The 16,380-nt window shown below is 37.3% G+C and overlaps 5 protein-coding genes across 7 annotated transcripts; 3 read left to right on the top strand and 2 right to left on the bottom strand.

Annotated features, from left to right (window-relative positions):
* The first annotated feature begins 2,272 nt into the window (after nt 1–2,272).
* On the top strand, nt 2,273–5,417 carry LOC108806967 (pentatricopeptide repeat-containing protein GUN1, chloroplastic). Its single transcript, XM_018579192.2, has 4 exons — nt 2,273–4,336; nt 4,416–4,632; nt 4,712–4,896; nt 4,970–5,417. Exons 1-4 carry the CDS (start codon nt 2,457–2,459, stop codon nt 5,253–5,255), a joined length of 2,568 nt encoding a protein of 855 aa, XP_018434694.2. The 5' UTR covers nt 2,273–2,456; the 3' UTR covers nt 5,256–5,417.
* Nucleotides 5,418–6,384: 967 nt separating this feature from the next.
* LOC108812155 (probable fructokinase-1) lies at nt 6,385–9,370 on the top strand. Its single transcript, XM_018584332.2, has 4 exons — nt 6,385–6,927; nt 7,948–8,280; nt 8,821–8,937; nt 9,054–9,370. The coding sequence occupies exons 1-4, from the start codon at nt 6,529–6,531 to the stop codon at nt 9,180–9,182; spliced, it is 978 nt and encodes a 325-aa protein (XP_018439834.2). The 5' UTR covers nt 6,385–6,528; the 3' UTR covers nt 9,183–9,370.
* LOC108812156 (B-box zinc finger protein 25) lies at nt 9,302–10,760 on the bottom strand. Of its 2 annotated transcripts, none has more exons than XM_018584333.2 (3): nt 10,326–10,760; nt 9,779–10,072; nt 9,302–9,683 (listed from the first exon to the last, which is right to left on the bottom strand). In XM_018584333.2, the coding sequence occupies exons 1-3, from the start codon at nt 10,506–10,508 to the stop codon at nt 9,426–9,428; spliced, it is 735 nt and encodes a 244-aa protein (XP_018439835.2). In that variant the 5' UTR covers nt 10,509–10,760; the 3' UTR covers nt 9,302–9,425. The 2 variants fall into 2 exon arrangements, with proteins under 2 accessions (XP_018439835.2, XP_018439836.2); XM_018584334.2 differs by having other exon boundaries at nt 9,302–9,680; nt 10,326–10,744.
* Nucleotides 10,761–11,072: 312 nt separating this feature from the next.
* LOC108812154 (probable transcription factor PosF21) lies at nt 11,073–13,424 on the bottom strand. 2 transcript variants are annotated; one of them, XM_056989351.1, is made up of 6 exons: nt 13,293–13,424; nt 12,351–12,981; nt 12,031–12,163; nt 11,836–11,920; nt 11,364–11,758; nt 11,073–11,278 (listed from the first exon to the last, which is right to left on the bottom strand). In XM_056989351.1, the coding sequence occupies exons 2-5, from the start codon at nt 12,947–12,949 to the stop codon at nt 11,400–11,402; spliced, it is 1,176 nt and encodes a 391-aa protein (XP_056845331.1). In that variant the 5' UTR covers nt 12,950–12,981; nt 13,293–13,424; the 3' UTR covers nt 11,073–11,278; nt 11,364–11,399. The 2 variants fall into 2 exon arrangements, with proteins under 2 accessions (XP_056845331.1, XP_056845330.1); XM_056989350.1 differs by having other exon boundaries at nt 13,120–13,362.
* A 938-nt stretch (nt 13,425–14,362) lies between these two features.
* Nucleotides 14,363–16,224, top strand: LOC108809657 (delta-9 acyl-lipid desaturase 2). The gene is made up of 5 exons (XM_018581814.2): nt 14,363–14,790; nt 14,904–15,044; nt 15,123–15,263; nt 15,373–15,479; nt 15,696–16,224. The coding sequence occupies exons 1-5, from the start codon at nt 14,440–14,442 to the stop codon at nt 15,907–15,909; spliced, it is 954 nt and encodes a 317-aa protein (XP_018437316.1). The 5' UTR covers nt 14,363–14,439; the 3' UTR covers nt 15,910–16,224.
* Nucleotides 16,225–16,380: the final 156 nt, after the last annotated feature.

Here is a 16,380-nt window from a genome sequence, read left to right as displayed (position 1 = left end):
CACAATAGTTGGAATGATAGAATAAATCTACAGTATGATCTTTTTATGTAGAGGTATTTTTAATGTGTTCATTTTTTTATTTTCATTTTTTTTAACCTGTATTCTCATTATTTCATATTCATGTCGTTTTATACTAAGTATTTGTTCTTTACATGTAATTGTCAAATATTTTTGTAATACATATGGTTAAGGAAGTGAGCAGGGAATAGGAATCTTACATTTTAGTGAGTATTTCAAAATGTTTAGTTTACTCTTAACTGTAAATAAATTTGATTTACACAATTTTTTTTATTATTCTTAACATTTTCAATATTTTAACTAATTATAATAATAAGTAGAATGAAGTATCTTAACACATAAATCTACTATATTAATTTAGGGTCCTAAAATTTATCTACCATTTAGAAGTTGTCATTTAAATTTGGACCCTCTCTAGAATAGTAGGTGTTTGGCTACTTAAATCTGTTTGGTTCCTTAAATATATCAACATGACTAACAACTTAATTTAAACCAACATAAATACACATTATAAATGGTTTAACTAATGGACTTTGAAAAATTATTAAAATTGTGTTGCTTTACAAATAAAGGGCCATACGATTATGTAAACCAATTTACATTAGGCCTTATAAATATTGGGTTTTAACCAACTAACATAGTATTTGAAACTTAAAAATAAAAAAACTAAATAATATATCCACAAACAATATTATTAATAAAAAATACATTATTTTTTGTGGAATTAAAGTTTATTTGATTTTTTCGTTTTCTCAGTAACAATTAAAAGCATTGTCTAAATATTTTACCTATAAATTTTGAATCTCACACATATTAACGTTTATATACAGTATAAACTCTTTGAATTAATACTCTATAAATTAATATACACTAATTTTTTTATAAATATTATAATTTTATAGTCCCAACATTGAATTTTTGGTTCAATATATTATATCGATAAATTAATAACCTCTATAAATTAAAAAAATTTATAGTTTTGGTGTAGTCCCAACATTATTAATTTATAGAGGTTTTACTATACAAGTTTTAGTTTTAAAAAATGTGTATATTTTATAACCAAAACAATATTATTCAAAAACTATATATATAAAAAATTATTGTTTTTATAATTTGTATATTCTAATCTTGGTAACAATTAGAAAGGTTTGTTTAAATAATTTCCGCCCTTGAAAAGGGCGGGTAAGTATCTAGTTATCAGTTATTCTTAAGTTTTGTATGTTTGTTTCTTGAATCAATTAGTAATATTCCCATGCTTATAATTTTCTCTTTAAATTTACTATATGCAATCATAATATTTATAACATATATTAACTATATTTTATATATGCTATTGTAATTTATAAACTTATACATATTATAATATTTGTGTACCTGATAAGAATAGTTGAAGAAACACTGGTGTTTGTAGTGGTTAAGAATAAATATATGTCATTAGTTTTGATTTGTTTTATGTGTAAATATCCTCTATCTTATAATAAGAATCTCGTAAAACAAACAATATCATATCATGTTTTTTTTTAATTTGTCCTTCTATTTCATTGTGAAATGCATGAATGTTTACAATAAGTATATTACTAGTTTTAGCCATATTCTTGTAAATCTGTTGAGCTATAACGTTTTATTGTTTTAGTTTGTTTTATCATGAGTTTTAAGTTTTTAAGAATAATTTTCTAATTTCCAGCCAAAACTATTGTCGATAGTAAATATTGTCTAATGACCGTTTTGTTTTAATTTATTAAATTGATGGTTGTTTATATGTATATAAATATTATATTTAATATTTTTGAATGTGTAGATATAAAATATATATTATACGTGTATTTTGATTAGCTTAAAGTTTTGGAAATGAATGATTAATACTCTTAATAATATATTTATTTCTGAAAAGTTTTATTTATTTAAATTTGTAAAAGTCGTAAAATACATCTAGTGAATGATTGGATGAAGCTCTTAGCTTGTTTGATGAGATGAGATATCTCTGTATTGCATTGGATAGAGTTTCTTACAATAATACATTTCATCAATCATCAGGTCACCAAAAATGACTCCAAAATCTATTAAAACTTCAACAACCATTTTACAGATTAACAGAGATTGTTTCAAGAGTAATTTATGGTACATTAGGGTGTGGACATTGATTCTTGGAACATTCAAGCCTTCTACTCGTCTATTGGTAAGGCGTGCTATATTTCTCTATAACTCGGTGAGAGTTGGTCGCATAAAGTAAATAAAGAAACTAAAAAGGAGACCTGACTGACTTTATGGACAAACATAAACCTTTCGAATAAGATTGTCAAACACAACCATCTCTGTCTCTCCGTGGACAAAACCCTTCTTCATAAAGGTTCAGTCTTTTAGTATTCCAACGACCATAAAACCCTCCCCTAACCAATCTATTTCTCTCTTCCTTTCCACGACTCTTTCTCATTTCAACAATGGCCTCAACGCCTCCTCACTGGTCCCTCTTCACCGCCACCACCAGCAACCAACGTCAGACCCGTCAACAACCCAACCACCGTCAATGGCTTCCACCGCGTGTCTCTTCCTCCCCTCGCGGCTCCCGCTCCCTCTCCTCACCATCCCCTGTCGCTGCTTCCCATCGAAAGCTTCCAACTTTCTCTCCTCTCCTAACCCCAAACTCCGCTCCTCTCTCCTCCGATTTCTCCGGCCGTCGATCGACCCGGTTCGTCTCCAAGATGCATTTCAACCGACCCAAAACCACAACCTCCGCTTCTCGCCACTCCACCGCCGCCGAACACGCACTCCATACCCTCACCGCATTCTCCGGCTCCGACAACGACGAGACGTTCCAGACCCTAATCTCCACCCTCGAGCCAACCCTCCGCTCCTCCGACGACTACACTTTCCTACTCCGGGAGCTAGGGAACCGAGGCGAGTGCCACAAAGCCCTCCTCTTCTACAACTTCTCCATCCAGCGAGAGAGGAGAAACAACGAGCGAGGGAAGCTAGCTAGCGCCATGATAGGCACTCTCGGTAGACTAGGCAAAGCAGACATCGCTAAAACCGTCTTCGAAAGCGCTTTATCAGGTGGATACGGGAACACCGTCTACGCCTTCTCCGCTTTAATAAGCGCTTATGGAAGAAGCGGGCTCCACGAGGAAGCTATTAGTGTCTTTAACTCCATGAGAAGCTACAACTTGAGGCCTAACTTGGTCACCTACAACGCCGTCATCGACGCGTGCGGTAAAGGAGGGATGGAGTTCAGCAGAGTGGTTGAGTTTTTGGAAGAGATGGAGAGGAACGGTGTGCAGCCGGATAGGATCACTTTCAACTCTCTGCTCGGTGTGTGCAGCAGAGGAGGTTTGTGGGAGGTAGCTAGGAGTCTCTTCGACGAGATGGTGCATAGGAAGATCGAGGGTGATGTGTTCTCTTACAATACTCTTTTGGACGCCCTCTGCAAAGGAGGACAGATGGATCTCTCTTTCGATGTTCTTGCTCAGATGCGCGGCAAGAGGATCATGCCTAACGTTGTGAGTTACAGCACCGTGATCGATGGGTTTGCCAAGGCAGGGAGATTCGAGGAAGCTCTCAGCTTGTTCGATGAGATGAGGTATCTCGGTATTGCCTTGGATAGAGTCTCTTACAATACTTTGCTTTCGATTTATACTAAAGCTGGTAGAGACGAAGAAGCGTTGGATGTTCTTAGAGAGATGGCCTCTGCTGGGATCAAGAAGGATGTTGTGACTTACAATGCTCTTCTTGGAGGGTATGGGAAGCAAGGGAAGTACGTAGAAGTGAAGAGCGTTTTCGACGAGATGAAAAGGGAGCGTGTCTTGCCTAATCTACTGACTTATTCGACGTTGATCGATGTGTATTCGAAAGGGGGTTTGTACAGGGAGGCGATGGAGGTGTTCAGGGAGTTTAAGAGCGTTGGTTTGAGAGCTGACGTTGTGTTGTACAGTGCGTTGATCGATGCATTGTGCAAGAATGGGTTGGTTGGTTCTGCTGTTTGTTTGATAGATGAGATGAGTAAGGAAGGGATTAGTCCTAACGTCGTGACTTATAATTCTATCATTGATGCCTTTGGTCGGTCTGCAACCACTAGAGATGGTTGTAGCTTAGGAGTGGGACCTTCTTCTTCTTTTTCTTTAAGTACATTGAGTGGAACAGAGGATAACCGTGTAATAGAGATATTTGAGCAGTTGACCATTGAGAGTAGTACTAACAGAAAGAAGAAAGATTGTGATGAGGGTATGCATGAGCTCTTCAGTATATTAGAAGTTATCCGCAAAATGCATCAGCTGCAAATCAAACCAAATGTAGTAACCTTTTCAGCTATTCTGAACGCTTGCAGGTTTGTCCTTCTTCTTATTAGGAGTTGACCTAATTGCTGCAATTTTTTGGTAAACGATTCTTATTTGGTGTCTATGTAGTCGGTGCAATTCATTTGAAGATGCATCAATGCTGCTAGAGGAGCTCAGGGTGTTTGATAATCAGGTGTATGGTGTTGTTCATGGACTTCTCATGGGACATAGAGAGAATGTGTGGCGTCAAGCTCAGAGCTTATTCGACAAAGTAAAGGAAATGGATGGTTCTACCGCTTCTGCTTTCTACAATGCTCTTACAGATATGCTCTGGCACTTTGGTCAGGTATATTAAATCACACTCATAGTGTTAGAATCCAAAGCGTTGGAAATGATTTTTGTTGAAACCCTTTGTTGTTTTATAGAAACGAGGGGCGCAACTGGTGGCGCTTGAGGGAAGATCTAGACAAGTTTGGGAGAACGTGTGGTCGACTTCGTGCTTGGACTTACACCTTATGTCTTCTGGTGCTGCAAGTTCAATGGTTCACGCTTGGTTGCTAAACATTCGCTCCATTGTGTATGAAGGTCATGAGCTACCTAAAGTCATGAGGTAAGCTACAATGAGCTTTTCGGTTTATGTATCCAATACTCTTCGTCTAACCTTTTGTCTTTGTGGCTGGCAGCATATTAACTGGTTGGGGAAAACACAGCAAAGTGGTTGGAGACGGAGCGCTAAGGCCAGCGGTTGATGCGCTTTTGAGGGAGATGGACGCACCGTTCTACCTCTCGAAATGCAACATGGGACGGTTCACATCAAACGGTTCGGTTGTATCAACTTGGCTGCGTGAATCTGCTACACTCAAACTCTTAACCCTCCATGATCAATTAACCGTCAAAGCTAACTCAACAATGAGATCAAGAGACCAACAAGAACAAACCTCTCTGACGTTGCAGTCTCTGCTTCTGTAGCTCAACTCTGTTATGTAAACTATTTATGACCATCAGATGTGTGTTTTGTCCCCAATAGTGGTGGGGATTATGTGCTAATATCTTGTAACAAAAAAACACCAACTACTTATGTGGACATGGTTTTTATTCAACCAGATAATGACGAATCAAATTTCGGACTAATATTGATGTTTTTAAGATGCTGAGTTTTGTTTTGTTGTTGTTGGAGTGGCCAACATGAACACGTAACAATTGAGATTCTATTTCTGACCATTGAAAACTAGTCTTGGATAGTTGCTCTTTGTTCAATTTGATTTGAATTTTTTTTTTTTGGAACAACGTTCAATTTGATTTGATTGGTAGTTCATAAGAAACTACTCATTGATGGAGAGTAAGATATAAACTACCATTTTTATACATACATGAAGGAGCTTTTGATATCCTTGGCTGGTTTTATGAAAACCGCACAGGTGAATCCACAGATTACTGTAATTTTGATTAATTAATTATTAATAAACAAAATATTAAATAATCCAACTTGCCAACACCGACCAATCAGTGACACTTCACTTACTTATTGAACGTTAATCAGTTCATTTGGTAAGATTTAAATATTTGCATGTACTCCCTAAACAAACTTCTTATCTTTGTTTGGTAAAGTATACTGTAATTGATTTTATTTTCTTAGAAAAAATCCATTTTCCAAAATCTCGGTTTTATCCGGGAATAAAATATTCTTAAAACACGTGAGACGGTAAGAGTATGTCGTTGCCCGTTGGTGTTTTGTCATTATCCCATTAAACCAGACAAGATACTACCACACACACCGTTGATAATACATATATGTCCTGACTTTATAATTTACTCTAGTCATCAACATTATTATTAGTAGTAATGACCCCTGATAGACGATTACTTGGTCTTTTAATCTTGTTTAAGAAATAAAACAGAAAAAAAAATCAAAGATTCGGGTAAACTTTTGAAAAGGTAGTAAGATTTTGATGAGATTTTTTGCATTTTATCAGAGATTCATTTCAATGTTTTTTTTTTGAGAAAAGATTCATTTCAATGTTTTTTAGAAGATATCAATTTAGCTATTTTTACGGATTATGGATATTTCAGAAAAGATTTATATTATCTTAATGATTACGTTTATTATCTCATAACCAGTTACAATTCTTGGTCGTCTCGTCCTCTATTTAAACCCTTCTCTCCTTCCTTTCATTTTTATATCATTTTCCTTCTCTAATTTTCATTTCTCCGATTTGATCCAACGATCCACACAGATCCCCCAATGGCATCCAACGGCGAGAAACCACTGATCGTCAGCTTCGGCGAGATGCTCATCGACTTCGTCCCCACCGAGTCCGGCGTCTCGCTCGCCGAGGCTCCTGGTTTCCTCAAAGCTCCCGGCGGCGCTCCGGCTAACGTCGCCATCGCCGTTTCGCGTCTCGGCGGACGATCCGCCTTCGTCGGAAAACTCGGCGACGACGAGTTCGGCCACATGTTGGCTGGGATCCTGAGGAAAAACGGCGTCGCTGATCAGGGGATCAACTTCGACACCGGAGCAAGAACCGCCTTAGCCTTCGTGACGTTACGTGCTGACGGAGATCGGGAGTTTATGTTTTACCGGAATCCTAGCGCCGATATGCTTCTCCGTCCCGATGAACTCAACCTCGAGCTCATCAGATCGGTACGTACAGATTCATAGTCTATTATTTTGAATTTTCGTATAGAGTTTAAGAGATGTGTAAAAGTATATGGAGCCGGTGCTTATTGTTAATTGCTGTGAGTAACGTAGAAGATGATCTCACTTTATTGGATATGTATTGATGCTATGCAACGGTGACTTTTGTCTCATCTCTTTGCGATTTTTTCGCGGGTCTTTTTAGTCGTCTGGTTCTTCGCACGGATGTGCGTTGATCCACGTGGGATCACGTGATTTGTGGAAGCACATGACTTCTTGTTTTTATCATCCGAAATTTGAAAAAAAAAATATGGAAGTGATATGAAAATTTTCATTATTTTCTCTACAAACTGAAAGTTCTACCTTTTTTGTCAACTGTTGTCGTGATTAAGCAAAAGAATTAACCTTAGTTAATTGATTTCTCTAGTGACATTTTTTTTGCTAATTGAACATATGTTCTGATTTGTGGAAATAGAGAGTGATGTTTTACATCGACTGTTAATTATTTGTGTGTTCTAGTGTTCTTCTCGATCCGAATCAAAAGAGAATCTTGTTCACATAACAACATATGTGTAAAATGTTGTGTCCAGGGTCTTAACCGGACACAGGCTGACGCCGGGCCTAGGTGGTGGGCCCCGAAGGGGTCAACACCTGGTTAATCAAAAAAAAAAAAAAAAAAACATATGTGTAAAATGGATCTTTATGGTGATGGTGAAATGATCGCTAGTGTTGATTTTTTTTTTTTTGCGTAATTTTGGTAAAAAGACATACCTTTACAGCTAATCTCAATGGCGAGAACCTTTTGCTTTTCTTGAACAGTTTGATAATGATTTGTAGTTTCACATGAAAAAAACACAAAGAATCAAAATATCAATATGGGTCCCTTTAATAATTATTTCCTATGATCAAAGCTGTGCTCTTTTGTGAGTTTTTTGTTTGGGTGTGTACCAACCTGGCCTTTACTTGATTATGTTAAGTTTGAAATTTGTCCACCGGTTTAAATACGTATGTGATGTGGTTTTGCAGGCTAAAGTGTTTCACTATGGATCAATTAGCTTAATAGTGGAACCATGTAGGTCAGCTCACTTGAAGGCCATGGAAGTTGCGAAAGAAGCAGGAGCTCTTCTTTCCTACGACCCAAACCTCAGGGAACCTCTGTGGCCATCAAAGGAAGAAGCCAAGACACAGATCATGAGCATCTGGGACAAGGCTGAGATCATCAAGGTAAGCGACGTTGAGCTCGAGTTTCTCACTGGAAGCAACAAGATCGACGATGAAACCGTAATGTCCTTGTGGCATCCCAACTTGAAGCTCTTGCTTGTCACTCTCGGTGAAAAGGGTTGTCGGTATTACGCCAAGGTAAACACACACTATAACATCTTTTATGTGCATTTACCATCATCATCATGATTGTCTCTTGGTTGTGTCTTGTGTGCTGTGTCCATTAGGTGACACCAGAAGCCAAAACTAGTAATGCTATATAATATACTTACTTTTATATTAGCATGTTTTGGAAAGGATTAGAGAAACGTATTTAAAATGTTAATCAGAACAAAGAGGAAAGATTTAAATACATCTTTAGGAATCATTTGTGCTACTCAATTTAATATTGTTGGGTAGATCTCACCTAATGCTTAATTAGAAGTGAATTTTTTTGTGGACCCTCTAGTAATCGATTAGAGGTCACAAAAAGTCGTGATCTCTAAGGTTCTTTGTGTTATCAAACGTGACGAATTTGCTTCATGTCAAGAAAAGGAAGTTACTTTGTGCTTTTTCTCATTTGCCGAATCACATGAACAGTAAAATGATTCGTATACTTCTTTACTACGTCAATGACTTCTGTGACATCCACTAAAAAATGGGTTTCTTTGCTAATATTCGCTTACCAATTTTGTGTAGAATTTCCGTGGATCCGTTGACCCTTTCCATGTGAACGCGGTGGATACAACCGGAGCTGGAGATTCCTTTGTTGGTGCTCTCCTAGACAAGATTGCTGATGATCAGTCCATTCTCGAGGTAACATGTCAAAATAAGCACCCAACTCAATGTCCATCCATTCCATTGAATGAATCCTCTTTTGGTTAAAGATGGTAGATATATAGGCTCCGAACCTAATTTACCTAATGAAACAGGACGAAGAGAGATTGAGAAAGGTGCTAAGATTCGCAAACGCTTGTGGAGCAATCACCACAACCAAAAAGGGAGCCATTCCTGCTCTTCCTTCAGATGCTGAAGTTCTCAGCTTTCTTGAAGGAAAATAAAAACAAAAACAACTCTCAAGCTTTCTCCAAGTAATCTGTTTTTTTTTTATGGTTCAAATCAGAGGAGAGAAAACAGGTGGACACTATGCTCTGTTTTTGTTTCTCTTCCTCAAATGTAATGATTTAAATAGACTTATGTTTAAATTCAAGGCATCATTTGCTAATAAAAGATTTGTTTTTTTTTTGAATTGCATACAAAATACATATAATACTGGTTTGAATCATGTGCTGCATATAAGTTCTCTAGTTCCTCCTTCCATAGTTTAAGCGTAGGTCAGGAACAAGGAAGTGCTCTTCATCATCGTAACGGATCTCAAGCCTCGGCTTCTTGTTGGAAACATTGGGGTTCATAGGTCTATTGTAGGAATGAACATGAGCCAGATGCGAAACCGAAAGCTCCGGAACTTCAGCTGCTGGTAGAGCTTCTTGATCAGGCTGGTCCCCAAAGAAACCCATCTCTGCAAACCACTCCAGCTCACCAATATCGAGCTGCTCTTTCTGCTGAACCACAACAACAACAAAATGTCAAAAAAAAATAAACTAAAACAAACTAACACATTGAGCACCCGTTGATTTGGTAAAAACCATTTTCTCACCTTGTTACTGCGCTCAAAATCAGAGTAGGTGAAGAACTCATCGCCAGTCCATGGAGGAGATGGAGCAGCAGGCTGTTGAGTTGGAGGTTTAGAGAGAATCTGCTGGTTAGATGGATCGAAATGAGTCATCTCCCCTTCTTTACTGCAACTAGCTGAACTCAGAGCGACTCGGATTCCAGTAGCCAAGAACCTCTGGTGATTAGCAGAGCGAGTGTTAGGGGCATGGGTCCCTTCGTCGCAGTCTCTGCAGAGAAGAGCTCTATCCTCAACACAGAATATGAAAGCTGCCTTCTCCTGCACGTCAACAAAGATAGAACATAAGAAAAGAGATTACTACATTAGCAAACCTTGAACATGTGTGTCTTGAAATCTAAAATCAATATAATAAAGTTAAATCTAATTACTCGATCTTTATTAACGGATAGATACAAAAAACTAAGAAACTTCTCATTGATAATCTCTTGAAAATTAATAGATAAACTCACATAGATCTCTGCATAGTATAAATAGAGAGAAACAAAAAAAAAGAAGAGGAGACTTTTCTTACAAGGCAGATGTCGCATGGAGGGAAGTTGGTGGAGAGAGAGTCAAGAAAAAGGCGTTGATGTTTGCTAGCGAGCTTATTGGCTGCGTGAACCTCGACGTCGCATTTAGCGCATAGAGCAGCCTCATCGGCACAACATATAAGTGTAGCCGGAGCTTTCTCACACACATCACACTGTATCTTCATCTTTCTCTCTTCACTTTCACAGAACTACCAAATGGAGACAAAAACTTGAGACCAAAGTAAGAAAAAAAAAATTGTTTAGTGTTCAGGTTGAGGAGTGAGTGGAAGAGAAGAAGAAGAAAAGAGGAGGTTTTATGATTCTGCGTATCAAAAGAAAACATATCCTTTCTTCTTATAGAAAAGGCCTTGGCTGTAGTTTATAAGGTCCCACTCTCCTTGTGTTTCTGCGGCTCTGCTTTGTTTCTGTATTCAGTGTAGACGCAAAAGCTTGTGGACGGTGTTTCACATACAAAACTGTCGGCTGATTGTTTTTGAGGTCTGTATTAAACGTTGCATATTTGTAGGAAGAAAACAATGAATGTTCTTTATGATCAAAAATCAACTTTTCGATGGAGTTGGTTGGAGTTTGACTAATCTTGTGGCTGTCCTCATCCCATCATAATAGATAACACAGTATCTAATGATCTGGTGAAATGGTCTTTGGCATTTTTAACAATACAAAAGTGGCAGCTCACTTTGATGTATAACAAACAGTCTACATGTTTATAATACAAAAGCATCTGAGAATATTTTAAATATGCATCAAGCATAGTGTTGGCAATAACGGTTATGTTTTTATGATTTATAACAACAAATTAGCAATTTGAATATGTGTACTAAGACAGGAGACACAGTCTCAATAACAAAATCTAAACAACTCGGAATGTTTTCTTTGGGCTATTCAAATGTATTGAACAGTGATGTACTGCTTAGTACACAACAACGCCAGTACCCTGTAGAGGCCAAGAAACACCAGTTAGCTAAAACCCTAAAAATGCAACAAAACCAAATCTAGAAGATTGCGATTGATGGATGTACCTCTCTCTCATTACATAATATTTGTATTCGTGTTCATCAGCTCTCATCCTGGCCATGGAATGGCTTCTGTTTTCTCACCTCCGCAGTTCCATTTTGTTGTTCCTGCTGTCGAAGACGGTGATGCATAAGCTGTTGTATCTGTTGCTGTTGAAACTGAAACTGCTGCTGTTGTTGTTGTTGTTGATGTTGATGCTGTTGTTGTTTCTGTGAATGAAGCTGCAACTGCTGGAGCTGTTGTGCGGCTAAGATTGTCTGCATTGACTGATTGTTGGAATAGAACTGCTGGTTTGATCCAAACGACCCATAGTTCATCGCTGATGCTCCGTTTGACGACGCACCCTGGCCTGTCAACACCTTCAGATGCTGGATTTCCTCCTTAAGTGCTTCGTTTAATTCTGACAAAAGGACAAATGTTTACACCAAATAGTGATGAGAGCTATCTATAAGTGGGGAAGTAAAGTAAGAGCCTCACCATCCTGCAAGTGAACTTGCTGCTCCATCGTTTGCAACCGCAGTTTCAGCTCATTGTTTTCAACTGTCAAGCCATTCGTGTCTCTCTGAACAGACAGACCAAATGACAATATTTCAAACGCATAAAACATGAAAGCACATTGTAAGACTATAACAATTTCAAACAGAGTAACCAGAAACTGACTACAAAACCAACCTGTAAGAGAGTCAACTGGGCTGAGAGAGTTGTAGCTTCTGTCTGCAAAGTCTGTACTTTTCTCTCAAGCTCAAATATGTATCTCGTCTTCCTTTCTTTTGACCTCGCCGCGGACTGCCTGTTTGCCCATATCCTATTTGTATGACACAAAAATTCAGATTTTGATTGTACAAAATCAATGTTTTGCTTGAAGGAACATAATCAAGCAGCAGAGTCCTTAATGTTTTGTGAGGTCAGTCAGGCCATTCTAAAAGTAATTTTTATCCCAAATCTAACCAGGATTCCAATCAACAATTAGAGAAGCACAGGATAACTAATACCTCTTAGCACGTTTAGGATCGATGAGAGCAAGCTCAGCAAGTTTAGCAGCAGACATGGACTTCTTAGCATCAACCACAGAATCATCGCCATCTCCAGACACAAGCATCTCACTCATGTTCAACGATCCATCCATAGAGTGACTGTGCTGGTGCCTCACTCTCGTCGGCCTTTCCCCAAAACTATTCTGAGGATTAGAACTTGTTGACCCTGTATGATGCATCATCATCACAGACTCATTTTTCCAAGATGGCTCACCCACTTGACCCGCCGAAGAAGAAGTAGCAGTAGAAGAATTGAACTTATCCATATCAAGATACATAGAGAGCAAGTCTTCTTCAGTGTCGTCAGAGAAAGAAGCTCCATCAGCAGCATTATTAGCACCACCACCAACCACACCGAGATCACTATCGAAGCTCAGATCATCAGGGAGCGTGAGGATCTCGGAATGAGCTCGACGGTGACCAATCTTCTTAGGTGGGTGTTCGAGCATACGGCTCATATCGTGGTTTAGCCGGTTAGCGTCTGATCCGTGGTTGATGGGACCGGGTGATGGAGGTGGGAGACCTCCACTAGGTGCTGGAGATTTCTCTCTATCCATTTTTATAGACTTCAACCAATATCAAGTATATCCTGCAAAACGAGCAAAAGGAGACGACTTTGTAAGACCTACTTGAAACCACAAACTCAAGCTATTGATTCCTCCGTGGAAGAGAGAAACCCTAATTGGAAAGTAGATCAAAGGAGAAGACTTTGGGAAGACCCACTTACGGAAATAGATCTAATCAGCCTCTAGAAAAACCACGGTTTTTAGGGTTTTGAAGCAAAAGATTGTGACTTGTGAGAGAGGAAAATTGAGAATCAGAGGAGGGAATGAGAGGAAGATAAGAGAAGAGATCTGTGAGATGAAGAAGAAGAAGAAGAAGAGGGAATGCGATTCTTACAAGAGATCATGTCATGTGTAGTAGTAGATAGATAGATAGAGATGTCTCCACAATCTCTCTCTCTCTCTCTCTGTGTGTAATGAGGGAATACACTCTTAAAACGCGTCGTTTTGGCGTGTTCCGCCATTTCCGTTAAGTGTGACGTTTCAGAAACAAAGAGATTCGATGACTAGACATGGTGGATAAATTTGAGTAATTTCAACTTGTCCCCACCAGGCCTCTGGGCTTTCTTCTTAAATATATTCTAGGCCCTTAGCCCATTAAATCCAAGGCATGAAGCTGCTTACTCTTCTCTGCGCCGGAAAATGACTGTCTAAATACAAGAGGATTGTCTATCTGAAACACTTCTTTTCTAGACAATAAAAACAACGTTTTAGGTTTAACGGCAAATCCTTTTACTAACTTACAAAATAAAAAATATGATTGATTAGAAATTTAAACCAAATTTAAAGCTGTAGATAGCTCATACTATTAGAATAATGGTTTAGTTTTTTTTTAATAGGTTATCTCATTCCAGTTAACTCAAATCTATATATAGACATTTACGTTGTACTTTATATTTAAAAAGAACTAGATTATGATTCGCGCATACTCGCAAGTTTTTATTTAAATTTATTATTATAACTTCATAACAATATATATAAATTGATGATATTTAATATATTTATTTTAATAAGTTTTTGAAAAACTTGTGAGAAAAAATATATTGTTTTCTTGGGGTTTGAGGCATAGTTGTTTAATAGAATTGTTTTTAAGGTTTGCTAAACATATATTTTTATTTTATACTGTAAGGAAAATTATCAAAAATAATTCAAAATTTGATTTTTTGAATACAAAAGTGTATTTCAAATTCAATCAAATGCAAAAATAATCTAAAATATTTTTGAAATTGGAACAATTATTTTATGACAAAAAAAAAACATGTATTAGGATTTAAGATTACGCCTACGTGTCAAACCACTCCATACAAATATCACGATATTTGTTATATTTACCGAATCATACGTTATTTGTTACAGTAAAATTAACTCTTCATGAGACTATAAATTACGAAGGTATAAGCATCCCCTTTTTTTATCCTCCACTCCATTATCCCTAGAGAGAAAAGGTTCTCTCAACAAGAAAGAAAGACAACCTAAAAGAGAAAATGGAGATCGGGAAAATGTCTGTGACGTCTACGGTGGAGGAGAACCACCGGAAGGATCCTTCGTCGCCGGAGAAAGCGGCTGAGAAGAGGAAACGTAAATGGGTGTTTTGGGAAAGAAAGTGGAGGAGATTAGATTATTTCAAACTTACAGCTTCACTGTTTGTGCATTCTATGGCTCTTTTGGCTCCCTTTTATTTCAGCTGGTCGGCTCTTTGGGTTGCCTTTTTGTTTTATACGATTGGTGGCCTCGGTATCACGGTATCGTATCACCGGAACTTGGCTCATCGGAGTTTCAAAGTCCCTAAATGGCTTGAGTATCTCTTAGCCTATTGTGCCCTTCTCGCTATTCAGGTTCATATCAATAACATTGATATTTTTAGTCAAATTTGGTCTAATAGATCTTAAGATCTTAATTGCTATTAATTAGTATATTTTTTATTGATTATAATTTTTTTAATTAATAGGGAGATCCGATTGATTGGGTGAGTACTCATCGGTATCATCATCAGTTTACTGATTCAGAACGAGATCCACATAGCCCTAAGGAAGGTTTTTGGTTTAGTCATCTTCTGTGGATTTATGATTCTGCATATCTCGTTAAAAAGGTAAATAATCTTTTCTTTTTCATTATATGTCAATTATTTATAAACAATTTAATACAAATCATGATGAATTAATTGTAGTGTGGAAGAAGAACAAACGTCGAGGATTTGAAGAGGCAATGGTTCTATAGGTTTCTTCAAAAAACGGTGCTGTTTCACATTCTAGGACTTGGTATCATTCTCTTCTATCTTGGTGGCATGTCCTTCGTAACTTGGGGGATGGTAAGTAATCTATATTTCTTTTGATTCAAAATGAAATATAATGTTACATATGAACGCTATTGTTTTTTTTTTTTGTAGAATTTAGTAATTGTTTTGGTTGGTGATGCAGGGGATAGGAGCAGCACTAGAGGTGCACGTGACTTGTTTCATAAACTCGCTTTGCCATATCTGGGGCACTCGAACTTGGAAGACCAATGATACTTCTCGTAATGTTTGGTATGTGTTTTTAGCAAAAAAAAAAAAAAATGTTTGGTATGTAAATGTTTATAAATCTCAATATTTTTGGTGTGTACAAGAATAGTTTATAATATCATCTCTGTCAGTTTCTGAAAATATAAAAGCACACGTGAATTGTAGACAGCTGATGTTTCCAAAGATGCATTATTGTTAATTTAAATTATTTGTTTTGTTTTTTATTTTTTTTATTTGAAGGTGGTTATCGGTGTTTTCGTTTGGAGAAAGTTGGCACAACAATCACCATGCGTTCGAGTCGTCGGCGAGACAGGGGCTTGAATGGTGGCAAATCGACATATCTTGGTACATTATTAGGTTTCTTGAGATTATCGGTTTAGCATATGACGTGAAACTGCCAACGGAATCTCAACGCCGTCGTATGGCTATGAAGACAACACAAACAGGGATCTAGTCTTTGATCAAAAAAAAAACAGGGATCTAGTCTATGTACCTAGAATAATTTATAACCCTAAAAGAGTTTATTGGTTTTTTTTGTTTTGAAGTTTTGGTTGACGCAATGAACGTTTCCGATGTGTTGGATTAAGTTATTTAAGATATAAAATCTTAGTGGGGGCGGGATTAATACGCTAATTATATGTACACCAAACTAAACGAATAAAACGTTGTAAAAAAGAAAAGCAGATAGTAAGCCTCTTTTCAGAAAAAAAAAAGCAGATACATAGACTTTTCCACAGAGAATATTATTGGTTTCCGGAGTTTGTTGGCTTTTATACAGTGTTTGTTATGTATTAATAAATTTGATATGATGAATTTATTTGATAATAGTTGGTAGCACAAAAATTTTGTGAATAATGTAGAAACTATATACTATCGTTTATACTGATTTTCGCATTGATATAATTTTTTTATTTGATATGAATAT

The sequence above is a fragment of the Raphanus sativus genome, chromosome 6 (genome assembly GCF_000801105.2).
Source record: "Raphanus sativus cultivar WK10039 chromosome 6, ASM80110v3, whole genome shotgun sequence".
Classification (NCBI taxonomy): domain Eukaryota; kingdom Viridiplantae; phylum Streptophyta; class Magnoliopsida; order Brassicales; family Brassicaceae; genus Raphanus; species Raphanus sativus.
Note: the sequence above shows the minus strand (reverse complement) of the source record. Positions and strands in the feature narration are given on the sequence as shown.